At 30.1% G+C, this 23,759-nt stretch overlaps 10 protein-coding genes across 10 annotated transcripts; 4 read left to right on the top strand and 6 right to left on the bottom strand.

The window, feature by feature from the left end:
* Positions 1-745: 745 nt before the first annotated feature.
* On the top strand, positions 746-1,863 carry BX663DRAFT_554568 (CTLH/CRA C-terminal to lish motif domain-containing protein; the record flags this gene model as incomplete). The annotated part of the gene is made up of 5 exons (XM_051531544.1): positions 746-902; positions 1,024-1,053; positions 1,127-1,192; positions 1,249-1,635; positions 1,718-1,863. 5 exons carry the CDS (start codon positions 746-748, stop codon positions 1,861-1,863), a joined length of 786 nt encoding a protein of 261 aa, XP_051379843.1.
* Positions 1,864-2,063: 200 nt separating this feature from the next.
* BX663DRAFT_519731 (60S ribosomal protein L38) lies at positions 2,064-2,737 on the bottom strand. The gene is made up of 2 exons (XM_051529031.1): positions 2,656-2,737; positions 2,064-2,410 (listed from the first exon to the last, which is right to left on the bottom strand). Exons 1-2 carry the CDS (start codon positions 2,656-2,658, stop codon positions 2,216-2,218), a joined length of 198 nt encoding a protein of 65 aa, XP_051379842.1. The 5' UTR covers positions 2,659-2,737; the 3' UTR covers positions 2,064-2,215.
* A 16-nt stretch (positions 2,738-2,753) lies between these two features.
* On the bottom strand, positions 2,754-3,962 carry BX663DRAFT_519726 (Adenosylcobalamin biosynthesis, ATP:cob(I)alamin adenosyltransferase-like protein). The gene is made up of 8 exons (XM_051529030.1): positions 3,813-3,962; positions 3,688-3,750; positions 3,601-3,631; positions 3,486-3,549; positions 3,344-3,416; positions 3,181-3,284; positions 3,003-3,127; positions 2,754-2,939 (listed from the first exon to the last, which is right to left on the bottom strand). The coding sequence occupies exons 1-8, from the start codon at positions 3,841-3,843 to the stop codon at positions 2,864-2,866; spliced, it is 567 nt and encodes a 188-aa protein (XP_051379841.1). The 5' UTR covers positions 3,844-3,962; the 3' UTR covers positions 2,754-2,863.
* A 2,306-nt stretch (positions 3,963-6,268) lies between these two features.
* On the top strand, positions 6,269-6,835 carry BX663DRAFT_409380 (membrane insertase OXA1/ALB3/YidC; the record flags this gene model as incomplete). The annotated part of the gene is made up of 1 exon (XM_051522274.1): positions 6,269-6,835. A coding segment is annotated over one exon (567 nt), but the record flags the coding sequence as incomplete, so codon positions are not given.
* Positions 6,836-7,189: 354 nt separating this feature from the next.
* Positions 7,190-9,009, bottom strand: BX663DRAFT_488850 (putative flavoprotein; the record flags this gene model as incomplete). The annotated part of the gene is made up of 6 exons (XM_051524846.1): positions 7,190-7,448; positions 7,504-8,175; positions 8,240-8,383; positions 8,484-8,682; positions 8,737-8,906; positions 8,975-9,009. 6 exons carry the CDS (start codon positions 9,007-9,009, stop codon positions 7,190-7,192), a joined length of 1,479 nt encoding a protein of 492 aa, XP_051379839.1.
* Positions 9,010-10,001: 992 nt separating this feature from the next.
* Positions 10,002-11,079, bottom strand: BX663DRAFT_554564 (calmodulin; the record flags this gene model as incomplete). Its single annotated transcript, XM_051531543.1, has 5 exons — positions 10,002-10,012; positions 10,116-10,232; positions 10,284-10,393; positions 10,449-10,669; positions 11,032-11,079. The coding sequence occupies 5 exons, from the start codon at positions 11,077-11,079 to the stop codon at positions 10,002-10,004; spliced, it is 507 nt and encodes a 168-aa protein (XP_051379838.1).
* A 665-nt stretch (positions 11,080-11,744) lies between these two features.
* On the top strand, positions 11,745-13,916 carry BX663DRAFT_459516 (uncharacterized protein). Its single transcript, XM_051523921.1, has 5 exons — positions 11,745-12,008; positions 12,064-12,197; positions 12,259-12,645; positions 12,752-12,805; positions 12,873-13,916. Exons 1-5 carry the CDS (start codon positions 11,765-11,767, stop codon positions 13,869-13,871), a joined length of 1,818 nt encoding a protein of 605 aa, XP_051379837.1. The 5' UTR covers positions 11,745-11,764; the 3' UTR covers positions 13,872-13,916.
* BX663DRAFT_519706 (uncharacterized protein) lies at positions 13,890-14,401 on the bottom strand. The gene is made up of 2 exons (XM_051529029.1): positions 14,040-14,401; positions 13,890-13,955 (listed from the first exon to the last, which is right to left on the bottom strand). The coding sequence occupies exons 1-2, from the start codon at positions 14,272-14,274 to the stop codon at positions 13,942-13,944; spliced, it is 249 nt and encodes an 82-aa protein (XP_051379836.1). The 5' UTR covers positions 14,275-14,401; the 3' UTR covers positions 13,890-13,941.
* A 303-nt stretch (positions 14,402-14,704) lies between these two features.
* BX663DRAFT_563561 (DNA-directed RNA polymerase III subunit RPC2) lies at positions 14,705-18,599 on the bottom strand (the record flags this gene model as incomplete). Its single annotated transcript, XM_051532015.1, has 6 exons — positions 18,424-18,599; positions 18,212-18,366; positions 17,771-18,157; positions 16,412-17,645; positions 15,096-16,330; positions 14,705-15,029 (listed from the first exon to the last, which is right to left on the bottom strand). Exons 1-6 carry the CDS (start codon positions 18,529-18,531, stop codon positions 14,705-14,707), a joined length of 3,444 nt encoding a protein of 1,147 aa, XP_051379835.1. The 5' UTR covers positions 18,532-18,599.
* A 1,659-nt stretch (positions 18,600-20,258) lies between these two features.
* Positions 20,259-21,075, top strand: BX663DRAFT_488845 (uncharacterized protein; the record flags this gene model as incomplete). The annotated part of the gene is made up of 2 exons (XM_051524845.1): positions 20,259-20,444; positions 20,524-21,075. The coding sequence occupies 2 exons, from the start codon at positions 20,259-20,261 to the stop codon at positions 21,073-21,075; spliced, it is 738 nt and encodes a 245-aa protein (XP_051379834.1).
* Between the last annotated feature and the right edge of the window lie 2,684 nt (positions 21,076-23,759).

Here is a 23,759-nt window from a genome sequence, read left to right as displayed (position 1 = left end):
ATTAGTTTTACTGTTCAATTATTAGAGTACAACTAAGAACCTACATTCATTTCCATTATTTTCTGTATTCTTTATCATCTCAATATAACGTATCTTTTCTCTAAGTATTAACACTTTATTACTAGTTTTATAAAAAAGAAAAGAAAAGAGAACGCTCTGCATAAATCAGTTATATTTATATACATGTATATTTTTAAGGATAGCCTTTACATATTACATAGTCAAAGGTAGTTATATTATTTTTACGAGTTTTTTTTTTTTTTTTTTTTTTTTTTTTTTTTTTTTTTGAAAAAGAGTATCAAGTTGGACAGCGTATGTTAAAACCTCCCCATTAAGAAGGCAACAATAAAAGTGCGCCCCATATTAAAGAGCATGCATGACTGTTATTGCTAAACATTGTTTAGTGTCAGCAAGCTAGTTAGATGATATTCATGAAACTGGAATTGATCAGCATAGACGGCCAGGCAAAGAATAGTCTTAATATTCATCTCGTATAAAAAAAATTCTCAATTTCATCCAAGAATACTATATCCTTTTCTTTTTCTCTCTGAATCTATTATATCGAACTGGCCTGAATAACACATTCCATACTACTATCTACTCGCACCATTGGATCAAAAAAAAATAATCTAGTTAATAATACGATTTTTTTTTTTAATATAAACACAGATTCTAATTGTGAAAAATAAAAGTCAGCTTCTTTTAATCTGTGGTCGTTATCTTTCTTTTTTTTCGATTGTAAACAATGAGTGAATATAACAATGAATGTCGAGCAATAGTTATGGAGTATTTACTTCATTACTGTTATACAGATACAGTAAAAATACTTTTAAAAGAAATGCAACAGTTAGATAGTTGCACAAATTTAATACAGAAAGAAACAGGCATTCATGTCGATTTAGGTAACTTTTAATACATTTGTAAATATACACGCATAATTTAGCATTATACATGTAAAAAAAAAAAAAAAAAGAGTAGTTAATAAAATACATTGATAAAGAATATTAATTATACTTACTTTAGTAGATATAATTGATAATACAACATCTTTTGGTAAGTCTCTCTTTATTTCCTTTATGTTTATTACTATCTTTATTTTAATTATGTTTAAATGACATCATTCTAGATGTTTCAAACCTTTCAAGTTTAGAAGAAAATTCAATCAAATGGGATTATATAAAAGCAAGAAAAGGTACATTCTATAAATAGAAACATAACTATTTTCTTATATTATATGCATGATAACAGATATCTACGAGTCCGTCAGAGAAGGCAACATCGATAAAGCCTTCAATTTGATTGAAGCTCATTTTCCAAATTTGATAAGATTATACAATACTATCAATCGCATAGAATCGTTATCTTCACCAAATAAATCATTACCTAAAGCACATTATATTCTGTATAAATTGCGTTGTCAACAATTTATTGAAACTTTACGAACTCTAGGCGATATAGCTGCTATTCAATTTGCTCAAACTCATCTTCGACCTTGTAACAAAATTTATGCTGATTTAACAAATAGTGTGACCACATTGATCGCATATGCCAACTTGGAAAACGACAAAACGAGAGATCTTTTAAGCCAAGAACGTAGAAATCTTATAGCAGACGAAATAAACCAAGTATTGTTAGGTAAATTAAAAATAATTGTATACACACATATATAGATGTATAAAGGATTTAGTACGGTAAAACTAACATTTTATTTATAAAGAATCTCAAAATTTCTCTTCACAAACAACACTAGAGAAATTATGGAGACAAAAAACAGTTACTCAAGTAGAATTGGACAATCAGAAAAGAAAAGAATCATCACAAGAGCAAAAGGAAACTGAAAATACTGAAAAAGTGCCAATGTAATAATTATTAAGGATTTCATAATTTATAATATAGACACTATTTTTTTTTTCACTATACAATCAGCTTAAATGCTATATATTCACACAAACACATTTCCATGCTCATATATTATATTATTTACTCCATTGTCTCTATATTTATTGTTGTAGTTTCTATTATCGTTTTCATAAGCTGTTTCTATTTTTTTTTAAAAAAAATGCCTCTGCATGGGATAGGCCTTTCAATTTTTATTGTTTTTAAGTGTTACTGATTTACTTTCAAGCAATTATCAAACTTAGATCTCCTCAACAACGAGAGCTAAAAATAAAAAAAAAGATGAGTGACAAAGCATAAATACAAAATATATTATCTATTATAACATACAGGGGGGAAGAGATTGCTTAAGCTTGGTAGCCTTAGACTTGTCCTTAACAACAAGAGTGTAAAGGTAGCGAGAACATCTAACCTTGAACTTGACGGAATCAGGGTTCTTCTTGATGCGAGCAGACTTGGCATCCTTTCTGCGGGCAATTTCAAGGAATTGCTTGATATCCTTAATTTGCTGAGGCTAAACAGAATAAATGATAAGTGTTAGCAAGTGTTAGATGTAATTGCATTTGCCAATGAAAATAAAGACTTTGAATCTAATTTGTGTAATTCATAAAAAAAAAAAAATACAGAATGAATGATTATATGGAATTGTAATTAATTAATTTGATATAATTTATCCATCCATCCATTTCAATTTCATCCATCCATTGTTATGATTCATGTCTTTCTTTATTTCGTCATTTGGCTTATAATGTATTTTACCATTTCGGACGTTTATATCGAAAAGAGAGAGGAAGCCCTTAACAAACACTGTTCAACTTCATGTTTTGTCGCAAAAAAAAAAAAAAAAAAAAAAATCACTGGACAAAAAAACTCAGACAATTGATTTTCTTTTAATGCCAAGTCGTATCACTCATATTTTTAATAAGATTCACTTTTCTTTACATAATAGCAGAATATTTCTTTAAGCTTATTTGTAAATTCTCTCTTCTCTTCCTAAAGATTGCGCAGCCCATCTAGCAGCAACAAATAAGAAATCACTTAATCTATATAGAAATAATGTTAATAAAATAATATCGGGAGGGGGGTTTTTTTTTTCTTGTCAGTACCTATTTAAATATACACCAACTGATTCTTCACACATGCCGTCTCGAGTTAATGGCTGTACTCTTCTTTCTGCTCGACGACATACTGAACGCGTAACATGTAAACTAGCACTTGGTTTACCTCCAGACTAATTAACACGAGTCAATTATCTCAATATTTAATAATATATTATACACTTACTGGTAAAATGAATTTTGTTAATTTCGGTAATTTTTTATCATATTCATCAATCCAGTTTTCTAATTGAGTTACATGAACCTTATCAGGATCAAATCTAGTTTGTGCTTTTTATAATTATTTTTAATATAAAGACATTGTTAATGAGCAGAATAATTTATTTTACCTAATCGAACTGCATTAGAATGTTCCCGAGGCGTTGCAATATTTGAGCCTATATCTTGCAAATTACACTGAATCTGTATAATATAGGATAGTTATTATTAAATATACATGTATATGACACGTTAATTGTTTTAAATATGTACTGTAGTTAGTTGCTTAATTAAATCAAGCCCCCAAGTATAGTCCATTAAAAATTCAGTGGATAATCTATTTATGAATTTAAAAGATGTTTTATAATGTTTAACAAGTGCTTCTTACCCAATGTTAGAAGTTAATTCATCTGTTGTGCCTATAAAGAATGGGGTCAGAATTGTTTTATCAACTTTAAAAGAAATCACTACCAACCTAAAGCTTCAAAAATAACATCATCCTTATCTCTGCGTTCACCGTTATATAGTCCGGAAGTTCCTTCATGATGTTAAAGAAGAGTATTTACTTTATGCAAATATATATTGATTTTTTTTTTTTACCTTTGTCGCCTGTCTTTGTATAGATCTTCATTACAGATAATAAATCAAACTAAAATAAATATATCTTAAAAAAAAAGAAAAGAAAAGAAAATACACTATTTTCACAAATTATTCGTGCACCTTCAGGAAAAAAATTTGTGTAGTTTAAAAATAAAAATTGATTTAGGCTCAGAAAAAAAATTCATTCAAATTAATTTTAAAAATTCATGATTTATTATTGCATGAAGTGCACGAAAAAAAAACAAGAAAACTGCATTGGCTTACAGTTCAAACAGTCTTCGAATTTAGCAGCTGAGTATCTGCAGAATCCTTGAAGATCACTCAAAAGGATTCTGTTGCATGCATCCCCAATTCTAGACGACAATGTCTCTTCCTGCAAAAGCTCTTCTCTTTTAAGCTTGCTTTTACATACTGACCAAAATTGTTCAATTGGGTTGAGCTCAGGGGAGTAAGCTGGAAGATAAACACAGCCGTAGCCGCGTTGCTCAATGTATTTTCTGATATCAGCATGCTTGTGAATAGGAGCATTGTCCATAACAATGTAATTGTCCTTAAATTGCTCATGCTGATCCAAAATATCAAGGGTACTTGTAATGAAATTGAAGTAGTGCCCAGTGACAGTTCCGCCTTTGGTATTTCCAGTAGCCTGAGTACTACCTGCTGTCTTTCTCTTCTTCAAAGGGACAGGTGCTCTTGGTCTTCTTACTTTGATGTTTACTACACCATAAGGAGAGATAGCACCCAAAATAGTTGTTGTTTTGGCTTTTGTCTTGGGTACAACTACAACAGCACGGCTTCCTTTTTTTGACCATGCTACAGAGCGCTTCATGTTGATATGGAAAGCTGCCTCGTCAATAAAGACGCAGTTACTCGTGAAATCAAGGTCTGTTTCATTCCATCTTACTACCCAATCATGTCTCTCCTGAATTTTTTCAGGGCTGTTTCGCTCTACTGAGTGGAAGTGTGCTTTCTTCAAACTAATTCTGCACTTTTTGGTCACAAAGTTGTAAAGAGCAGTTTTTGAAATAGATAGGTCCTCAAACTTGCTTGTCAAATTGTCCATCATCTCCTCCAAAACTAAACTTGACTTATCATCAATAAGCTCTTTCAAGAATTGTTCATGCTCTTCTTTCAAGATAGGTGGTCTTCCCACAGGTCTGCCACTACCCTTTTTTCTTTCAATCACTTCCTCTGGATTCTGGCTTTCTTTTTTGTACCAACTTTGAGCAGTGGTCTCTGGCATTTTAAGGGCTCTAGCTGCTTCTCTTATGCCCATGTTTTTCTCATAAATAAGAAAAAAAAATCGCTCCTTATCTTCAGGTTTGTAGCGTCTGTAGGTTCTCTTGCCCTTTTCAGATGTTTGGTCATTAGTATTGGACTCCTCAGACAGCTTCTCTTCTTTTTCATGTTCCATTCTCTCAGGTGGCTTTACGTCGAAGTACTGGTTCAAATCCGTTACATTTTCAAGCGGATAAGTTTCATCATCCACTTCCATATCAATCGTAAAAACTTCATTTCCCTGGTCATCTAACATGTTTCCTTTTCCGTCTTCGTGAATAAAAGAGTCCATACTGAATTGAATATAAAGTGAGAAAGAAAGGCTCCTGATACTGCGCGAAATTTTTTTCTTTAATTGCACGAAACTATTTCCTTTTAATGGCCGAAGTTTATTCCTGAGCCTAAATCAATTTTTATTTTTAAACTGCACAGATTTTTTTCCTGAAGGTGCACGAATAATTTGTGAAAATAGTGTAAATAGTTACAAGGATTGGTTAAACAAGGTGTACCTAGCATCCTTTGTAACACTCAATTTGATAGATGTGTGCTGTATAATTCTTTCAAAAGAATACATTGATTTGAGATAAATATTTATTATGTTATAACCTTCTTTTAAAGACTTTAATATTTTCATTCAACATTCTAGTTTGCTTGAACTTGAAATATATGTTTTTATACAAGTTATGTTTTAGTGAGAAGAGTCAAGTATTAAGTTAGTAAAATTATAAGTTGGAAACTTAGGAAAAGTCTCTCTGTTTTATTTTTTTTTTCTTTTGAGGAATAAGTAAAAGTAGATTAAATATTAGATGATGTTCATGTAATCAGCCATTCTTTGTTAAAGTCTACATTTAAAAAGAGGGATCTTCAGTTTATTATTGCATTACTATTAAATTGCTGTCAAGAAAGGGTCCCGTTCATATTTGAGTTTGAAATATATTCAACATACTTTTGTTGCTGTTATTGTTGTTTTGGCATTTTCATTAAAAATGAATTTATCCATTTTACAATGTAGTATTAAAAAACGACTGCCAACTTCTTTTTTGTATAAACACAAATCATCCCTTTGTCTTTTAAATTATAATGTTCCTTTTTCAACTGTTCATGATGATACCAAATATAAACGATTTTTACAATCGGCAGTTTTGCCTCTCACAACAGAATCAGTAACACTGACAGACACTAGCGATACTACTTTACCTGCTATCTTGGCAGCTAATGAATCTTTTCTTTATACTGTGCATGATGCTGGGTTACCTTGGTGGGCTACCATCATAGCCAGTACATTACTACTTCGATCGACCATGACTTTACCCATCGCCATTTATCAACAACGTAGTTTGGGTAAAATGATTAATTTAGCTCCCATTATTCAAAGCTGGGCAGAGACATTCAAAACACAACTGGCCAAAGAATCCAGTGCTAAAGGCTGGAATTATCAACGATACCAATCTGAATTACAAAAGCAGTACCGAAAAAAAGTTAATTCTATTTATGCACATTATGGATGTTCACGTTGGAAAATAGTGGTATTGCCCTGGATTCAGATTCCTTTGTTTGTATCCATGTCATTGACATTAAGACATATAACAGCGTTTCCGTTACCTTGGTTCGGAAAAACGACGAATGTACCTGCCGATGGGATGTTGGATGGTGGGTTGGCCTGGTTTGTAGATTTAACAGCAACGGATTCAACAATGATTTTGCCTATCTTGATCGGAGCGGGTAATTTAATTAATGTTGAGGTAAATGAAAGGAAAGAAAGAAAGAAAGAACGAAAAAAAGAATGCAAACATTTACTTTATTACTGTAGCTGAATGCGTGGTATGCAAGAGGAAACCAAAATAAAATACAAAAGATAATGACAAATTCATTTAGAGTGCTTTCAATTGCATTTATTCCTATTGCAGCGAATATACCTACGGCTATGGGTTTGTATTGGTTTACTTCAGCATGGTACAGTGTTGCTCAAAATATAGCATTTAAAATACCTAGTGTAAGAGCTGGATTAAAAATGCCACCTTTACCAAAAAAATAATAAGAATAAAATCAGAAATAAATAAAGCATAGAGCAAAATCTAATTAGCTATTGGAACCTTTTATTAATAAGTTTGGATATAATCATCAAATACATTCTTTTTTAAAGTTAAATAGTAGCTAGTTACAGTCTTTGGCCAAAGAAATTGGATATCTCCTGTCCTGCCAATATACCATGATTGACATCCAGTTACCCATGTAGTGCCTTTAAAGTCATGTTGAAGCTTTGAATAAAATCGATCTTGAGCTTCCTTTTTAGGATCTAGGCTAACGATGTTATTTTTCATCATGTGTTTTATTATACGAATGCTGTAATCCACTTGACTAATAGAGTTATATTAGATAAGAGAGACTGTACATGTATGGGTAACCTACTTACCATTCAATCATTGTTACAACTGAATTATGTCCTAGACCAGAACCAGGACCAAGCAAGAGGAAAAGATTAGGAAATCCATGCACATTTATTGTTTTATAAGTCTTTGAAGGCATTTCCTCCCATAATTTATTTAAACAGATACCATTCCGTCCATATACTTGTAAATCGCCCAAGAATCCGTTTACATCAAATCCAGTAGCAAGACACAGGACATCTACTTCTGCCCTAGATCCATCAGACGTTATAATCGTTTTACCTTCCACCTTTTCAATAGAGGAGCAATGGACAGTTACGTTATCCTCACAAAGGGATTGTAAATAATTATCCGAGACACCAAAACGTTTGCATCCAGGGGCTACATTGGGTATAAGCTTAGAGATCAAATCAGGTCTCCCCCTTGATAATAGTATATGACTCATCTCTTTCTCCAGACGTGCTCGATTACGTTTTGCTAATTGAGAGTTAGCGTTACCCCAAATACTAAATCTTAATTCACGAATAAAGAATTGGTAAGCCCGATAGAGATACATAAGAAAGGGAAAGACCCCAAAAAGCCATTTAACATAATCAGGATAATAAAACTGATTACGAGGTGTGATCCATGTAGGTGTACGTATATAATTGTAAAGATGAGACACTTGTTTTTGTAAAGAAGGAACAATTTGAACAGAACTAAAGATAAGTAAGTAAATAAATAAAGTAAATTCATATTATTATTAATGTTATTATAATATACCTTGTCCCGCTTCCTATAACAGCCACTTTTTTGTTTGAAAAGTCATAACTAGAATCCCAATGAGAAGAATGAATGATCTTTCCCTCAAATGTTGAAAATTCTTTTGGAATATTTGGGACACGAATAGAACCAATACCAGAAAAACTAATCTATAATAGTTAGCTTACTCAATGAAAGAAGAAAAATTAAAGAAATACACACACACACGCATACATACAAACATTCCCCCCCCTATTTTACTTACACAATATCGTAATATTTAATCTGATTAGTTTCATTATGAAAAGATTTTAGTTCAAGTTTCCATTGCTTTTTACTTTCAATCCAAGAGGCACGAACAACTTGAGTTTCGAATTGGGTTTGTTCCTTAAGTCGATGTTTTTTAGCTACCTGAAGCATATATTGATGAATTTCTTTTTGACTGCTATATTGTTGACTCCAATCTGTTAAAAAAAAACTTAATAAAAAGCTTCATTTGATATATCTTTCATATTTACTAGGATTTAGTTCAAAACTAAAAGAATAAAGATGACTAGGAATATCACAAGCACATCCAGGATAAGTGTTATAATTCCATGTTCCACCTATTTCACTGGTTGATTCAAAAATATCTGCTTCAATATTTAACTCCTTTTTTAGTTTAATGGCAGTGGCCATACCACTAAACCTTTATACACACCTACTTGTTAATAACGAAAATATAATAAAATGGATATAATTTCATTTTAATATTACCCTGAGCCTATTATAGCTACTGTTGGATGTTTCATGTGTGTAAGAAAATAAAATGATATAAAATAATATAAACAAAATAAAATAAAAGCTAAAATAGATGTATATTTATAAGTATTACTATTATATTGAATTTAGTCGTTATCATACAAATAAACAAAACAGGTCAAATTATGATAACTCAAATATCTTTTTCTCTTAATTTATCAATTGAAATACATACTCTTAGGGGAAACTATATAATCTTATGTGTGAATATTGAACATATTATAATATACTTTACAAGGTATTATATACATGACTGTAAGCTTAATTTATACAAATTTGGTTTTGTACTCTTGAAAAACAACATTAAAACTAGTTCTTTTTTTTTTCTTTTTTTTTAGGTGACATAAGAAACAATATGTACGCACATGTAAATAAGTAAGCAAGCAAGCTAATGCTTTAGTGATATGACTTGGTTTTCATATATAGGCTTTGTACCTGAGGTCTGGAACTCATTTGCATGTACATGCTGATTTTATACTTGCTGAATATCGCAGTATATACTAGCAATATAGGTTTGAGAGGGATACACTTATAATATTGGGAATGATTGCTATAAATATAAGTTGTTATTTATTTAATAGCTTGTTGTGTATATAATCATGTATTACATAATATCTTATAATATACAGATCAGAGTCATGAACAAACAAGATCTCATTATTTGGTTTCAAGGAAAATAGCCGAGCCGACTAGATCGAGCACGAATACGAATAATTTAATTTTTTATTAGAGTGAGTTAACTGAGATTAATTCTCAATCAGGGCTCAGATATCATTTTATGGAAAATATTCTTCTTTCATTCTGTTCCTGTCGCAAAGTAACCCTGTTCTCCACAAGATATAAAATAAGGATTCATTTTGCACTCATTCTGTAGACATTCAATTTTGATTCAACATAGCTCCTTTATTATTATTTATTATTTTAGAGAATAGCAAAGGACAGACTTTTACTAATTTGTTAAATAATGATATTTTTATTTATTTTATTGCTTGTCTATATTCATTTAAGAAGCAATGATGACGTAGTCGTTATTTCATAACGTTGTTTACTTTATAATAAATGGAAGATAGGTAAGGTAAATAAAATTTGTTCATACTTGGTGTATAATAACCTACCATCATTTTAAGAAACTCTTTATAGTTGACCTTTCCATCACCATCTGTATCAGCCTCTTTAATCATTTCTTCAAGTTCTTTGTCAGATAAGTTCTCCCCTTTATTATTTATTAGTATATCAATGAAGACAAATAGTGTAGATACTTTACCAAGTTGGCTCATAACAGAGCGAAGTTCATCTTGAGTAATATATCCATCATTATTTCTATCGAATACTTTAAAAGCATCAGATGAATCATTTTCAGACGTATTATTCCCTCTGTGTATAAAATAATAAGTAAATGAGTGTTATGCTATACAATACAATACAATACCTTGATACAAGTGTTAAAAATTCTTCAAAATCAATATTCCCGTTATTATTAGTATCGACATTTTTAAACATATCATTTAATTCTGAATCACTCGGCTTTTGTCCCAAGGCGCGTATAGCATTTTTAAGTTCTGTAATATCAATTTTACCATCATTATTCTTGTCAAATAACGCAAATGTATTGTGATATTCAGCAATTTCACTTTCACTGAGTTTATTGTGCTATAGCATATCTTAGTCCTTTTATACTTATACAAGACGTATTTATATTATTACCATTTTCTATATTATTATAAATAACAAGAGAGAAAGAAGAATACTCAAGTTCGAGAGTTTTACGACTCTTTATACTTTTTTTTTCTTTTTTTTTTCTTTTTTGGGTAATAACTTTAAATTATTTCATGCATATTCTATAGGTAAAATCTTGTCCGACATCATAAGTCTAGTTATTACTTTATTTAACAGACAAGTTTTTTTTTTTTTTTTTTTTTTTTTATTATACATATTTATTTCTTATTGTCTTTACGTAAATATCAATTACTTTTCCCCTCTCATTTTGTAACTGGCCTATCAATCATTATTACTACACCCTTATCAGCTGGATCATCAAGTAATGAAGGGCTAGGTATCATTCTGTAGTGTATAAATTTAGGATCTGCCGCATTAAGAATATACTCCTTCCCCCCTCAAAAAGTGAATTCTGCTAATCTCATATTTCTCAATAAAAGTTTCATAGGGACTTTGTCAGTGTTGAGGTATATATAGTACAGACTAAATTTTCGTCTATGATTTATTGAAAAATTCAATTTTGAGTGTATAAGTATGCTCTGATTATTAATAAATATCTGTAATGACTTCCTACAAAAAGAATAGCTTGGACTATGCTCCTCATTAATAAAATAGTTGCTATATATGTGCAATAAATAAATGACACATGCAGCTTAATATCAATAAATGTTGCGCTTTACAATGATAATTAGGTCGCGATTATCAAAATAAGGCAGCTATTTTATATAGTTGACAGTAACATCTGTAGACTTGTAGTGTTCATAATTGAATATCCAATACAAACAAAAATTATATGTATTATATACTTTTGTGTTAGAACAATACATTTATCAATTTGTATATAATTCTTATAAAACTAAATAAATAAATAATAAAAATTCGTGTATGATTATAAATGCATAGTCTAGCTTGTAATCCAATTAAAATCCTTTATATCTGGCGTTTGTTAGAAAACTGTATTTTTTTTTTTTTTATTTCTTTTTCTTTTCTTTCTCTTTTTTTTTTTTTTCCTTATTAACAGACAATAATATGCAGTTAACATTAGAAAGATTTCAGTTTATGTTAACTGAGCTGTCAGATGTAACGCAATTCATTCTTGCTATCTTTGGCTTAATTGCAATTTTATTACCTATTTTTCAAAAGCTATCCTTTTATACACCTAATTGTATTACAGTTTTTTTACATAAAATATTAATCTTACTAGGCATTCCACAGCTCATGATCTATGTAAGACCACAAGAATATTATGATAATCTATCCAAACAACTTATAGGTATGAGTTTCTTTTCAAAAAAAAATAATAATATTTAGATCTAACTCATCTTTAGAAAGTGAGCTCGCGAATGATTCAAAGGAATCAGATATTTGTTTAGATTCAAATATAGAAGCAGATGATGAAACAGCCCTAATCTCTGGTTTAGTCAATATGGGTAATACCTGCTTTTTAAATTCTGTTTTACAGGTAGACTATAGAAATAAGTTTTATAATTAATTAATATTCATGTTCCTTTATATATATATAGGCCCTATCTTCTTTACTTCATTTACATATATATTTGAAACATATAAGTTATATATCCAATCATACTTCACTACCAGTAACACGTTCACTACTAAAGACTATTCGAGCTCTAACAATGCCTCGTTATCGTTATACATCTTTTCGTCCTTTGGATATTATTACTGCACTTTCATCCAATCGTCGAATCATTAATCGTGAACAACAAGATGCACAAGAGTTCTTTCAATTAGTTTCGAGTGCAATCGACACAGAAGGTCAAAAGGTCGTAAAGTCACTGGATAATGGGTTAAGGGTTTTGTTACAGAAACATCAACACATGAACACTCTAGAAAACCCATTTATAGGTTTATTAGCTAATCGGTTATCTTGCATGGAATGCGGTTATACGGTAATATCTATCTTCTTTATAGTCACACACACACACACATACACGCACTCTCTCTACTCTTATATATTTATCTATCTTATATTTACTTGTCTATTTAATATTATAGAGTGCAATTCGTCATTTTTCATTTAATAATATTCAACTCAATGTACCAAATAGAGTAAGATAGATTAGACAGACAGACAGACATAAATAAAATAGAAGAGATATTAATGGCTTTTACATAGTATACAACCTCACTCGAAGAATGTCTATCACAATTCACATCTATTGAATACCTTCAAGATGCAAGTTGTAGAAGATGTTCATTTGTAACAACCATTAAAGCTCTAACTGCAGAAATAGAAACACTAAAGCAGCAATCCAAAAGGCAATCTAACAAAAAGAAGAAACGAGAGTTACTAACTCAATTGGTTTCCTTAGAAAAAGTGAAGCAAGAGATTGAAAATAGATTGAAGATGGGTCGTATTGAAGAAGAAAATGATCAAGATCGATTACTGAAGTCTGTAAGTTGTATGAGTACAAAGCAAGTGATGTTAGCAAAGCCGCCCAAGATACTCTGTCTGCATATCTCTCGATCTGCTTTTTTACATACTGGTGCAGTTTATAAAAACTCATGTCATCTAATATTTCCGGAATATTTGGATTTATCCCCCTTTTGTACAAATGGTACACTTAATACAAGGCCTAATATGCCTATCTCAGTACCTTCAGAGCAACATCAATACTACAAGTTAATGAGTGTAGTAGTCCATTATGGTAGTCATAGTTTTGGTCACTTTGTAGCCTTCAAACGACGTATTTATACAAATCAATGTCAATGTTGTGAATGTAATCGTGATAAAGGTTTAGAAAATTGGAAATGTCAGAACGATACCTGGTATAGAATTTCAGATACAAAAGTTGAATTATGTTCTGTAGAAGATGTGATGAGATCGAATCCATATATGCTCTTATATGAGCTTATTAATAAAAAAGAAAATCCTTCAATCAATACGACTTTATTACTCGATGAAGAAGGAGAAGAAGAAGAAGAAGAGATAGCAATGGATGATAGTAGTAGTAGTAGTGATGTTATATCATCAGAAGAAGAAGAAGATGAATTAAATGCTAGTAAGAATGTATACAACACTATTATACCAACAGATGACGATGCTGCTAAAGAAGCACTACGTATAGCAAATTCACTCATCATGAAAGATAACATGCTGCTGGCAGCTAAATAATATATAAGAGAAAGAGTGTTTTTTTTTTTTTTTTTTTTTCTTTTTATTATTATTATTATTTTAAACTATTTTAAGCAATGTGAACTATAAAAAAAAAACACATACACACACACAAAATAAATATAATAATCCAGTCTAATAATAATATCATAATGATAAATTTTTTACCTGATTTATCTTGTTCCATAAAATCAACGTAGGATTTTGCTTCAAGTGCATTTGCTTGTTCACTTGGTAAAGAGATAAGAACTGCTTTAAACGCAGCATGGAATTCTTGTTCAACTTTACCTCCCATAGATTCAACATCCACTTTAGCTTGTTTATATGATTCTTTAGTAACAGGTGATTTCAAAGCCATAATGTACTTGACTTCACTAGCTGTAATTATGCAAAGAATTATCATTATATTCTCTAATCGTCCATTTATATATGTATGTTATTTATTTATTTACCACTGATGAGAGCAATGAATAAACATAATACTATTGTAATGCGTAACATTTTTTTTTCTTTATAAATATATATACAAGTAGAATATAAAGAAAAGAAAAGAAAAGAAAAAAAAAAAAAATAAAGTTGCTTATCAGAATAAATCGTATGATTTAACCATAATATGATTGGTTTAGACACACAAATGCAGCTATTACACACAAGGAATTTTTTTTATATATATACATGCACACTTCATCAATTGTTATATGTTTATTTCTAAATTATATATATTTACAAAACAAAAAACACACACACACACACACATACACATACACACTGGTAGGTAGTAGACAAGAGAAAGAAAATAAAAAAAGGGGGGAAGGTGGAAGGGAGAAGCGTGTTTAAATAGCATCTTCTAGAATTAATCGAGGAGAAATATTCATTGCCATTAATTCTTGGAATAATAATTTAGCGGCATAGGGTATCTCCATTGTCTTCATGTATTTTGAACTCTTACAGAATTGACACCAGCCAGCATAACCAATTAAACCACATTTATCACAAACATGAACTTCAAAGGCATCTGATGAAATCATTAAACGTTCCAATAATAACATGGAAGCACCATAGCCAATTAAACAATCACGCTCCATTTCACCAAGACGAAGACCACCATCTCTTGAACGACCTTCAGTAGGTTGACGTGTTAAAGTTGCACGAGGACCTCTGTTAAAAAAATAAATAAATAAATAAAGATAATTAATTCTAATAGTAAATCATTCAAGTACTTACCTTGCTCGAGCATGCATTTTATCCATAACCATGTGTTTCAATTTTTGATAATAAATGGGACCAAAGAAGATATAAGCAGAGAGTGGTTCACCTGTAATACCAGATGTTACGTAATCTTTACCAGAATAATTAAAACCATGTTGAATCAAGATACGACTCATGTCTTCTACTTTAGAACCACCAAAAGCAGTACCATATTGTAAAGAACCATCTAAAACACCTGCTTTACCAGCTAATAATTCAATCATCTTACCGACTGTCATACGAGATGGGAAACCATGAGGATTCATAATGATATCTGGACATACACCCAAATCTGAAAATGGCATATCTTCCTGTTGAACAATAATACCACATACACCTTTTTGTCCGTGACGTGAAGAGAATTTATCACCTAACTCAGGTCGACGTGTTTGACGAATATTGACTTTAATTAATGTTTGATCGGATTCAGTAGTTGTAAACAAGACTTTATCAACATAGCCCGTTTGTGGTGACTTGTAACGATGAGGAGCCGGCTTGTAAGCTACGCTTTGTGAAGCACCAGGTACATTAGTATCAATACCACCACTAACAGGGACTTGTTTATTAATAAAGATAGAGCCACCTTCTAATGGTTCGCCTACACCTGCAATACCATCTTGTTCAATAGCATCATAAGTTTCATTCCAAAAGTCGGAATCACGAGCTGGAGGATCAGCGAGACGATCGTGTGTACCATTAGGATAACGTTTTACTAAACTGGCATACTTTCTCAATACCTGACAACGACCAAAGCCACGGTCAAGACCTGATTTATTTAATACCAAAGCATCTTCAATATCATAACCTGAATAACTCATGACAGCTACTGTTGCATTCTGACCTGCAGGTAATTTATCATAGCCAATCAATTCAATTGTCTTTGTCTTTACCATAGGCTGTTGAGGATACACCATCAAATAAATCAATGTTTCAATACGATTTAATTGATTATAACCGATAGCACCAATAGCTTGTTTACCCATAGCACATTGATATGTATTACGAGGCGATTGATTATGATGAGGATAAGGAATAAGACCTGCAACTGCACCAAGGAGTGTGAAAGGTTCAATTTCCAAATGAGTCGTTTGTGGTATAATATCCTTTTCATATACTGCAATATTCGCATCACTTTCTTCGTTAACATCCACATATTCGACAAGACCCATTTTTAAAAAGTCATCAAAGCATAATTTATCCGCAATCAAGTCCTAATAAATAAATAAATAAATAAAATAGTATTATAAAGTCAATATAATAAAGCCTAAGGGAGGGAGGGGGAAGGCACTTACATTAATATGATGTTGCTTAACAGCAGGCTGTCCATTTTCTACAATAATTAAAGGTCTACAAATACGGCCACCATCAGATGATAAATTGACAGTTCTTTGATGTATATTCACAAAGACAGATACAAATTCAGAGATACGACCTGCACGACGAAGACGACGGAAACTAGTTACAAATTGTTGTACACGACGAGTAATACCCAAGATAACACCATTCAAGAGGACAATAAAGGTGTTGGGTTGATATAATTCAGCACCAGTTAGAAGATTAACGTCTTCAATACCTAAAGCAAAAGCAATCTTTCGAATAGGGTCTTCCTCTTGATCAGTTGTAATATGGGTCATTAAAGCCAAGTTCTTTACTAAACCACAAGCTTCACCTTCTGGAGTATCTGATGGACATAACATACCCCATTGTGATGGTTGTAATGCTCTTGGACCAGATACTTTTCTTGTCTTTTCAAACTGAGACGTAATACGGGTCATCATACCCAAAGCAGAGATATAAGATAGACGTGATAAAACTTGAGTGATACCAGCACGATCCATTTTGAAACGCTTCAAGACCCAATTACCAGTTGAAATAGCGCGAATAAATCCACTCGTAATATGGTCACCATGTAAGACTAATTGGTTAAATATATCAAATTCTTGTGTACGATTAGGCTTCTTAAGCACTTTATCTGCATTTAACTTTAAATCCGAATTAAACTTCTTGAATAAATCTTCAAATAAGAGTGAAAGCAATTGACCTGCCAATTCTAAACGTTTATTACCAACATAATCACGATCATCGACTTGCACTTCATCTGTCATGGCAATCAACACACGACGAATCATAACAGCAGCATAAATACTTTTTTCTCTAAAGTTCAAATTTTCGACTGGTACATGAGCTAAAACAACAGTTGCAAGTACCTCTAATGCTTCTTCAGCTAACGTCTTTCTTACAGTAGATAATTTTCGATTTACTTTCACCTTTGCACCAATATAATCCAAAGCTTGTAACTGAGTAAAGACACGTAAACGAGAAGATTCTTCAATGTTGATGGCAAAAGCGTCATTCAAATCGTGATCGTTACCACAAACAAGTTGTGCAATTTCTCGATCTGATTGTACACCCAATGCTTTCATAAAAATAGCAACAGGAATATCTTCTGAAATAGAGTTGTGCTTTAAATAAATTTTGCCATTTTTGACAAAGACAGCTGTTTTTGATTTACGTTCATGAGTTGAACTATAATTGAATTGATTAGCGTACAATGGATTTATTTTTACAGAGAGATATATACATATAAATATATATGTATATATATATATATATATATATATATATATTTATTTATTTATTTATTTATTTACCTTTGAACATTAGCAACTACGTTTCCCTTTTTATCTACATCAACAATAATACGATTCTTAGATAACTGCTCTTGAACTAAAATGACCTTTTCAGTGCCTTTTACGACAAAGTATCCTCCAGGGTCGAGAGGACATTCTTTCATACGTGCTAATTCAGCTTCATTCTTGCCTGTCAAAACACAACGGGCAGATCGTAACATAATGGGCAAACGGCCGATGACAACATTTTTTCTCTTGACGATTTGACGGCCACGAGTATATTCAACGTCGACATAAATATTTGCTGAATAAGTCAAATCACGAAGACGACATTCGTGAGGTGTATAACTACGATTGGCTACATCGGCGTCTGTACGTTCTGGCATACCAACACGAATGCCTGTATATCTATAAATAGTAATAAATGAGTAAGTCTAATTACAAAAGTCATATATATATTACTTTAGATAAAAATGAGGATCAACATCAGAAGTCACTTTTTCATTGGCTTTGATAATTTTTTGAAGATCAACATTGACAAAATAGTTGAATGAATCAATGTGTTGTTTAACGAGACCTTTAACTTTTAAAAATGCAGGTAATAATTTCCATTTATCCTGTTCAAATATAAATTTAGTAGATGTATACACAAAACTCAAACATGTATTAAATACCTCAATTTCTTTAACAGGAGCTGCTATATGTTTTCCTTCATAAAACTCCTTTGTCAAAGGCTCAATGGAATCTGCCTCATGATGATCTATATCCATCTTATCGACCATCGTAAATGATATAAAGTTTTTTTTTTTTGATTTTTTTTACTTTTTTTAAGAAGAGTGAAAAAAAAAATAGCTGGAAATAAAATAAAATTCAATGAATAGTTATTTCTTACAAGCCACAATTTGTTCATTTTAAATGGTGAATGAAATTTTACTCTTTTATCCAAGGCCAAGCTTTAAACAAACTTTAAGAAATAATATATTTCTCATCATCTTTCTATTTGTATACAAAAAAAAAGATATTTATACGAAAAGGGTGTTGTTAATAAAAGGATACAAAAGGTGATATCAAATTGCAAACAGACAAAGTAGATGAAAATAGTTCAAAAGTAGAGAACGCATAAAAGACTTTATCAATACAAGAATATTAATAACTAAGATATATTCTATACTTACATTGAAATGATATTATGAGAGAATGGAAAATACAACTAATATATGAATAACCAACAAAATTATAGCGTATTTTGTCTCTCCATAAGTGTTTTAATATATTTTTTCATCACCTAAGACGCTTCATTTTTTTTCTTATGTTACTGTTGGTGGTTACCTTCTCTTCTTTTCTTGGCGAACGTTGTGGTAAAGGAAGAGAAAGCTGTCTTCAAAAAAAAAAAAAAAAAAAAAAAAAAAAAAAAAAAAAAACGCTTTGGTCGTGAGTCTGTAAAGCTCAATTGAGACATGACATGTGGATAGTTTAAATCAATAGTCTGATCACGGTTTTAAAGTCCATGTTTAGCAAAATTCAAGCAATTTTTGATGGTATACTTACTAAATGCTAATTAAATATATAAAAGCAATTATCCAAGAAATTTATGGTACAGAATCTTTGGGCTTTTTTTTTTACCCCTTTTTTTTTGGAACAAGGATTCTTAACTTTTTTTCTTTCTTTCCACTTCTTGAGAAGACCCAACTTGCACTATGAGCAAAATATGAACGCATTACAATGATCAAGTAGGTGTATTTGGAATCTATTATCGTTGTATGTATATTTACTTGTAAGAAATTTAACGATTGTTTGGAGTACAAGCCCATCTAGAATTAAAAATCCCCTATTTGGTTCTTTTGTATTACGATTAAATCCTGAGTTTTATTATCATTATTATTTTGATTTTTTTTTTTTTTTTTTTTTTTTTTTTTTTTTTTTTAGGGCATGAGGAAGACAATAGGATAGAGTTAGTGTCTTGACGAAGGGTTTGAAATTGATCATCTAGAAACTTAGCACGAAGAGTGTAGAATTGCTTTCGGTCGAGCGTTGAGATGATCGGAAAACTGTAGATACAATATCGTTCAGTTTAAAATCAAATATTACAGCGATCAAAAATTACTATTTCATATAATAGCTACAATGAAGACTCTTTCATTATTGCTTTAAAGTAAATACAACATAAATAAAGAAGGACGGTACTAAAAAAGTTTATTTAAAATAGAATTTTATAGCAACAAGCTTATTATATAATTTCACTTTCTTTTTTTATGCAAAACGCGTTAAAGAAAAGACTAGTATCCTAATATAGAAAATACATACATATTATTGTATTTTTATTGGATACTGCGATTTAAATTTAGACATCATAAAATGAATACTATTCTTTCTTTCTCTTTTTTATTTTCTTTTCTTTCATCCTTTTTTTTTTATATAGTATCTGATTTGCACAAATCATATTATACAAGGCACCTAAGCACTGTTTCACTTTTCTAATACATTTAACAAAAAAAAAAAAAAAAAAACTATGACAACGAGCATATCAGATTCGTATTTCTCGTTAACACCATGTACTCGTCTTTCTCGTATGGCACTTGACTCTGAATCTGATAATGATATGCATTTTGAGTTTCGTGCAACAAACTTTAACGAAAGGTTAATGAAGGCAGCTCAAGAAGAAAGTGAAAACAATCAAATATATGATGATTCAACAGTAAATAGATTATGACTACTGACTACTACTACTTTGAATTAATAACTCTCTTCTCTTCTTAATATATATATATATATAGGGTATTCAAATTAATTTTCCTTTTTCAGAAGATGAAGGGTCAGATGAAGAAGGCAGTTTCAGTTTTGATTCATATAAAATGATGGATCAAAAATCATTATCAAGGGAGAGTGAAATGTATTTAACACCTTTACCGAATAATAAAGAAATGATAATGAAATCGATTTTTGATGAAGAGGAAGATGAACATTATGATCCTACTATAAAATGGTTATTATCTGTTTATGAAGGCGATGACGATATGGAAGAAGAAATTAGGATAGTCTATTATGATGATGATAAAAGTAACATTGAAAATAAACCACCACCAAATTATGAGCAAAAGGCACGACAACTGAATTATAACAGAACACCATTCAAAGTCATTTACTCTAAGGATGACGATCATCACTCCTCGTTATCAGATCAAGAAGAATTACCTATTAAAAAGAAAGTGATTCTTTCTTCTAAAAATGAATCATACAAGACAAAGGCAATTTTAAGATCTTTATCACCTCCTCGCTTTTTAACAAAACATAAAGGAAAAGAGCCTATGCGGGATTTATTATGTTAATCACTTTCATTATTCTTTAAATAATAATACCCTATCTTTTTTTTATTAAAAAGAAAATTGTATATCATTGTACGCATATTCATTTATATTCTTTTCTTTAGCTTATTATTCTATTGGTTAATTTATCATTAATATGATTATGATATTTATAGCATCATTGTTTGCTGGTAAAAGAAAATAAAAGAATAAAATGATATCGTAAAGGTATAATGAGTGATTATTGATCTAAAGGAGATAAATATAAGATATATAGATTTCAGTAGTAGTAGTAGTATCAGTCATTTTAATTCATCAGTATGACAAATGTAAAGAAGCATTCTGGTCTGGTCTTGTTTGAGGTAAACAGTTTTAGTATGTGATATAGTTAATATATGACATTAAACTACCTTGCAAAGTACTAAAGTTCAGTCATGGTTATAGTCTATAATTTAATCTAAATAAATAATAATAAACTGAGTGCTATATTACAGCTTTAAAAACATTAATTCATTTTATATCTGATCATCATGTAAAGATCTACAATTCAGATATAGACGTCAATGAATGTAATATAATAGCTCTCTTTAAATGTGTCATCACACACTAGATGTTTACAGCTATAATACCGGTTCAAAATATATAAGAACAATAATTATCGAAACAGTATATTTAACTGAAACAAAGCTATATTTTTTGAATTAATAATGTATACAAACATCTATTATATGGGATACAATAGTCGTATTCTTTACTAACTAACTTCCATAGTGTAGTAACTCAGTAAAGTACTACACCTTAAATAATGATATTTGAAAATTATATATAAATACTCTTTAATAACAAAGCGAAAGGATAATTAAAAGACTTTTTTTTTTTCGACTATCTTTGACTTGTTAGTATCATCTGATTAATTATCATGTCTTTATATTTATTGCTGAGGATTGTTATGATAAGTATCAAAACAAGGTATAATCAGATTTAATTATCCTTTATTTAACCTCCAAGTCTTTTAAAGTACCTAGACATATAATATAAGAGAAGGGATTATTTCAACTTATTTGCATGCTCCTTCATGAATTTAAAGACATTGTGCATTTCATTAACAATACTATACTATATGCTATTCAGTCATAACTAACACTTTTCTGATTCATATCTTATTTTAGACCTCTTTAACAATCCTTATAAATACCTCATTAATTTAAATTCATAAATAAAATAATTGACTTTAGATCTATTATTTGCTCTCGTTGACTTTCTTTTGTCTTTATATTTTTTTTTTATTTTATATTTTACAAGTAATATCACACTTTTATTATAAATGAAAGCATATATCGTTTTAACCTCTTGAATGTTCTATTGTAATAAGAAGGACTATTTTACGAAACAATCTTTAGAAGTCTAACATTTTTATAAATGAAGAGCTAAATATTGTTTGTAGTTAATAATTACTCTTATTATCAATAAACATGAAATTACTATTCTATGAGTCTGTGTTACCTTCCATCAGCCATGGGAGGCACTATACAGACGGGGCGATTTTCAGTGCTATTCATAGCCCGGCATAAAACAGGCTCCTCACATTTCTGAAAAAAAAAAAAAAAAAAAAAAAAAAAAAAAAAAAGAGGGAAATTAAACATTGTCATGGTTGTAAGATTTATAACTTAATTCAATAAGATAAATAGTCATAATAGAATATATAGTGCATTTGTATAATAATTCTGTCTATAAACATATTTAGTATATTTACCCTTGTATAGAAAAATAATTAATTAATAAAAAGTCCTACATCTAAAAATATACTTTCTTCTATTATTGTTCTGCTGAATATAAATTTATAAAAATAACTTTATACAAGTTAAACTGGGGTAAACTAAGAATAATACAAATACGCGTAATAATTGATTCTACTCAGAATACACGTATTAGTTATAAAAATAAATATATACTAAAGACATGAATCTATAATTATAACTCTTAGTAATCCTTCTATAATTATATTATCAAATACAATTTGTTATATTTTTATCTTCTTATTACTCATCATCCTTATCCACAAAATATATAAATACTCTTACATTATAACTCATAACTTACAACTAATAACAATACTTGTATTGAATTAACTTTTAATAAACTTATTGACAAGTCTCAACGTACTTCTTCTGTCTTATTTTCTTTTACTTTATTTCTTTTATTTAATTAATTAAACTTACCTAAACCACAACAAACATTCGTGCCTTTTATACCGTTTTATAATGAAATGTTACACGAGTGACTACTATTTGCATCTTTAATATAATACACGTAAACATGTTCTAGTATTTTATCTTATATGTTATAGATAGGCTCCTTTCTCTTCAATTAGTTCTGACTAATATCATATTTTATTTTTTATTTCAAGAAAAGTATTAACAAATCTCACATATTTTACCTCTGTGTATTTCTATATTTCTGTTTTTAACATAAATATTGCAATGCTCGAATAGCCCAACAATGATTATTATCAAAACTAAATGTAGAATATACAATATGCCATAAAGTGTAATACACTAGTTTTATTTAAATAGTCTCCTTATTATGTAGTAACGGATGGTTTATATCTAGTATGATTTACTTATAAAGGCAACTCCCATTATAAAAAGCTTTTAACTACACTTTCCTATTGTTTTCTTTCTCTTTGTACCTTTTTTTATATTTTTAAC

Source organism: Cokeromyces recurvatus, assembly GCF_025118155.1.
Source record: "Cokeromyces recurvatus strain NRRL 2243 chromosome Unknown BX663scaffold_27, whole genome shotgun sequence".
Lineage (NCBI taxonomy): Eukaryota > Fungi > Mucoromycota > Mucoromycetes > Mucorales > Mucoraceae > Cokeromyces > Cokeromyces recurvatus.
Note: the sequence above shows the minus strand (reverse complement) of the source record. Positions and strands in the feature narration are given on the sequence as shown.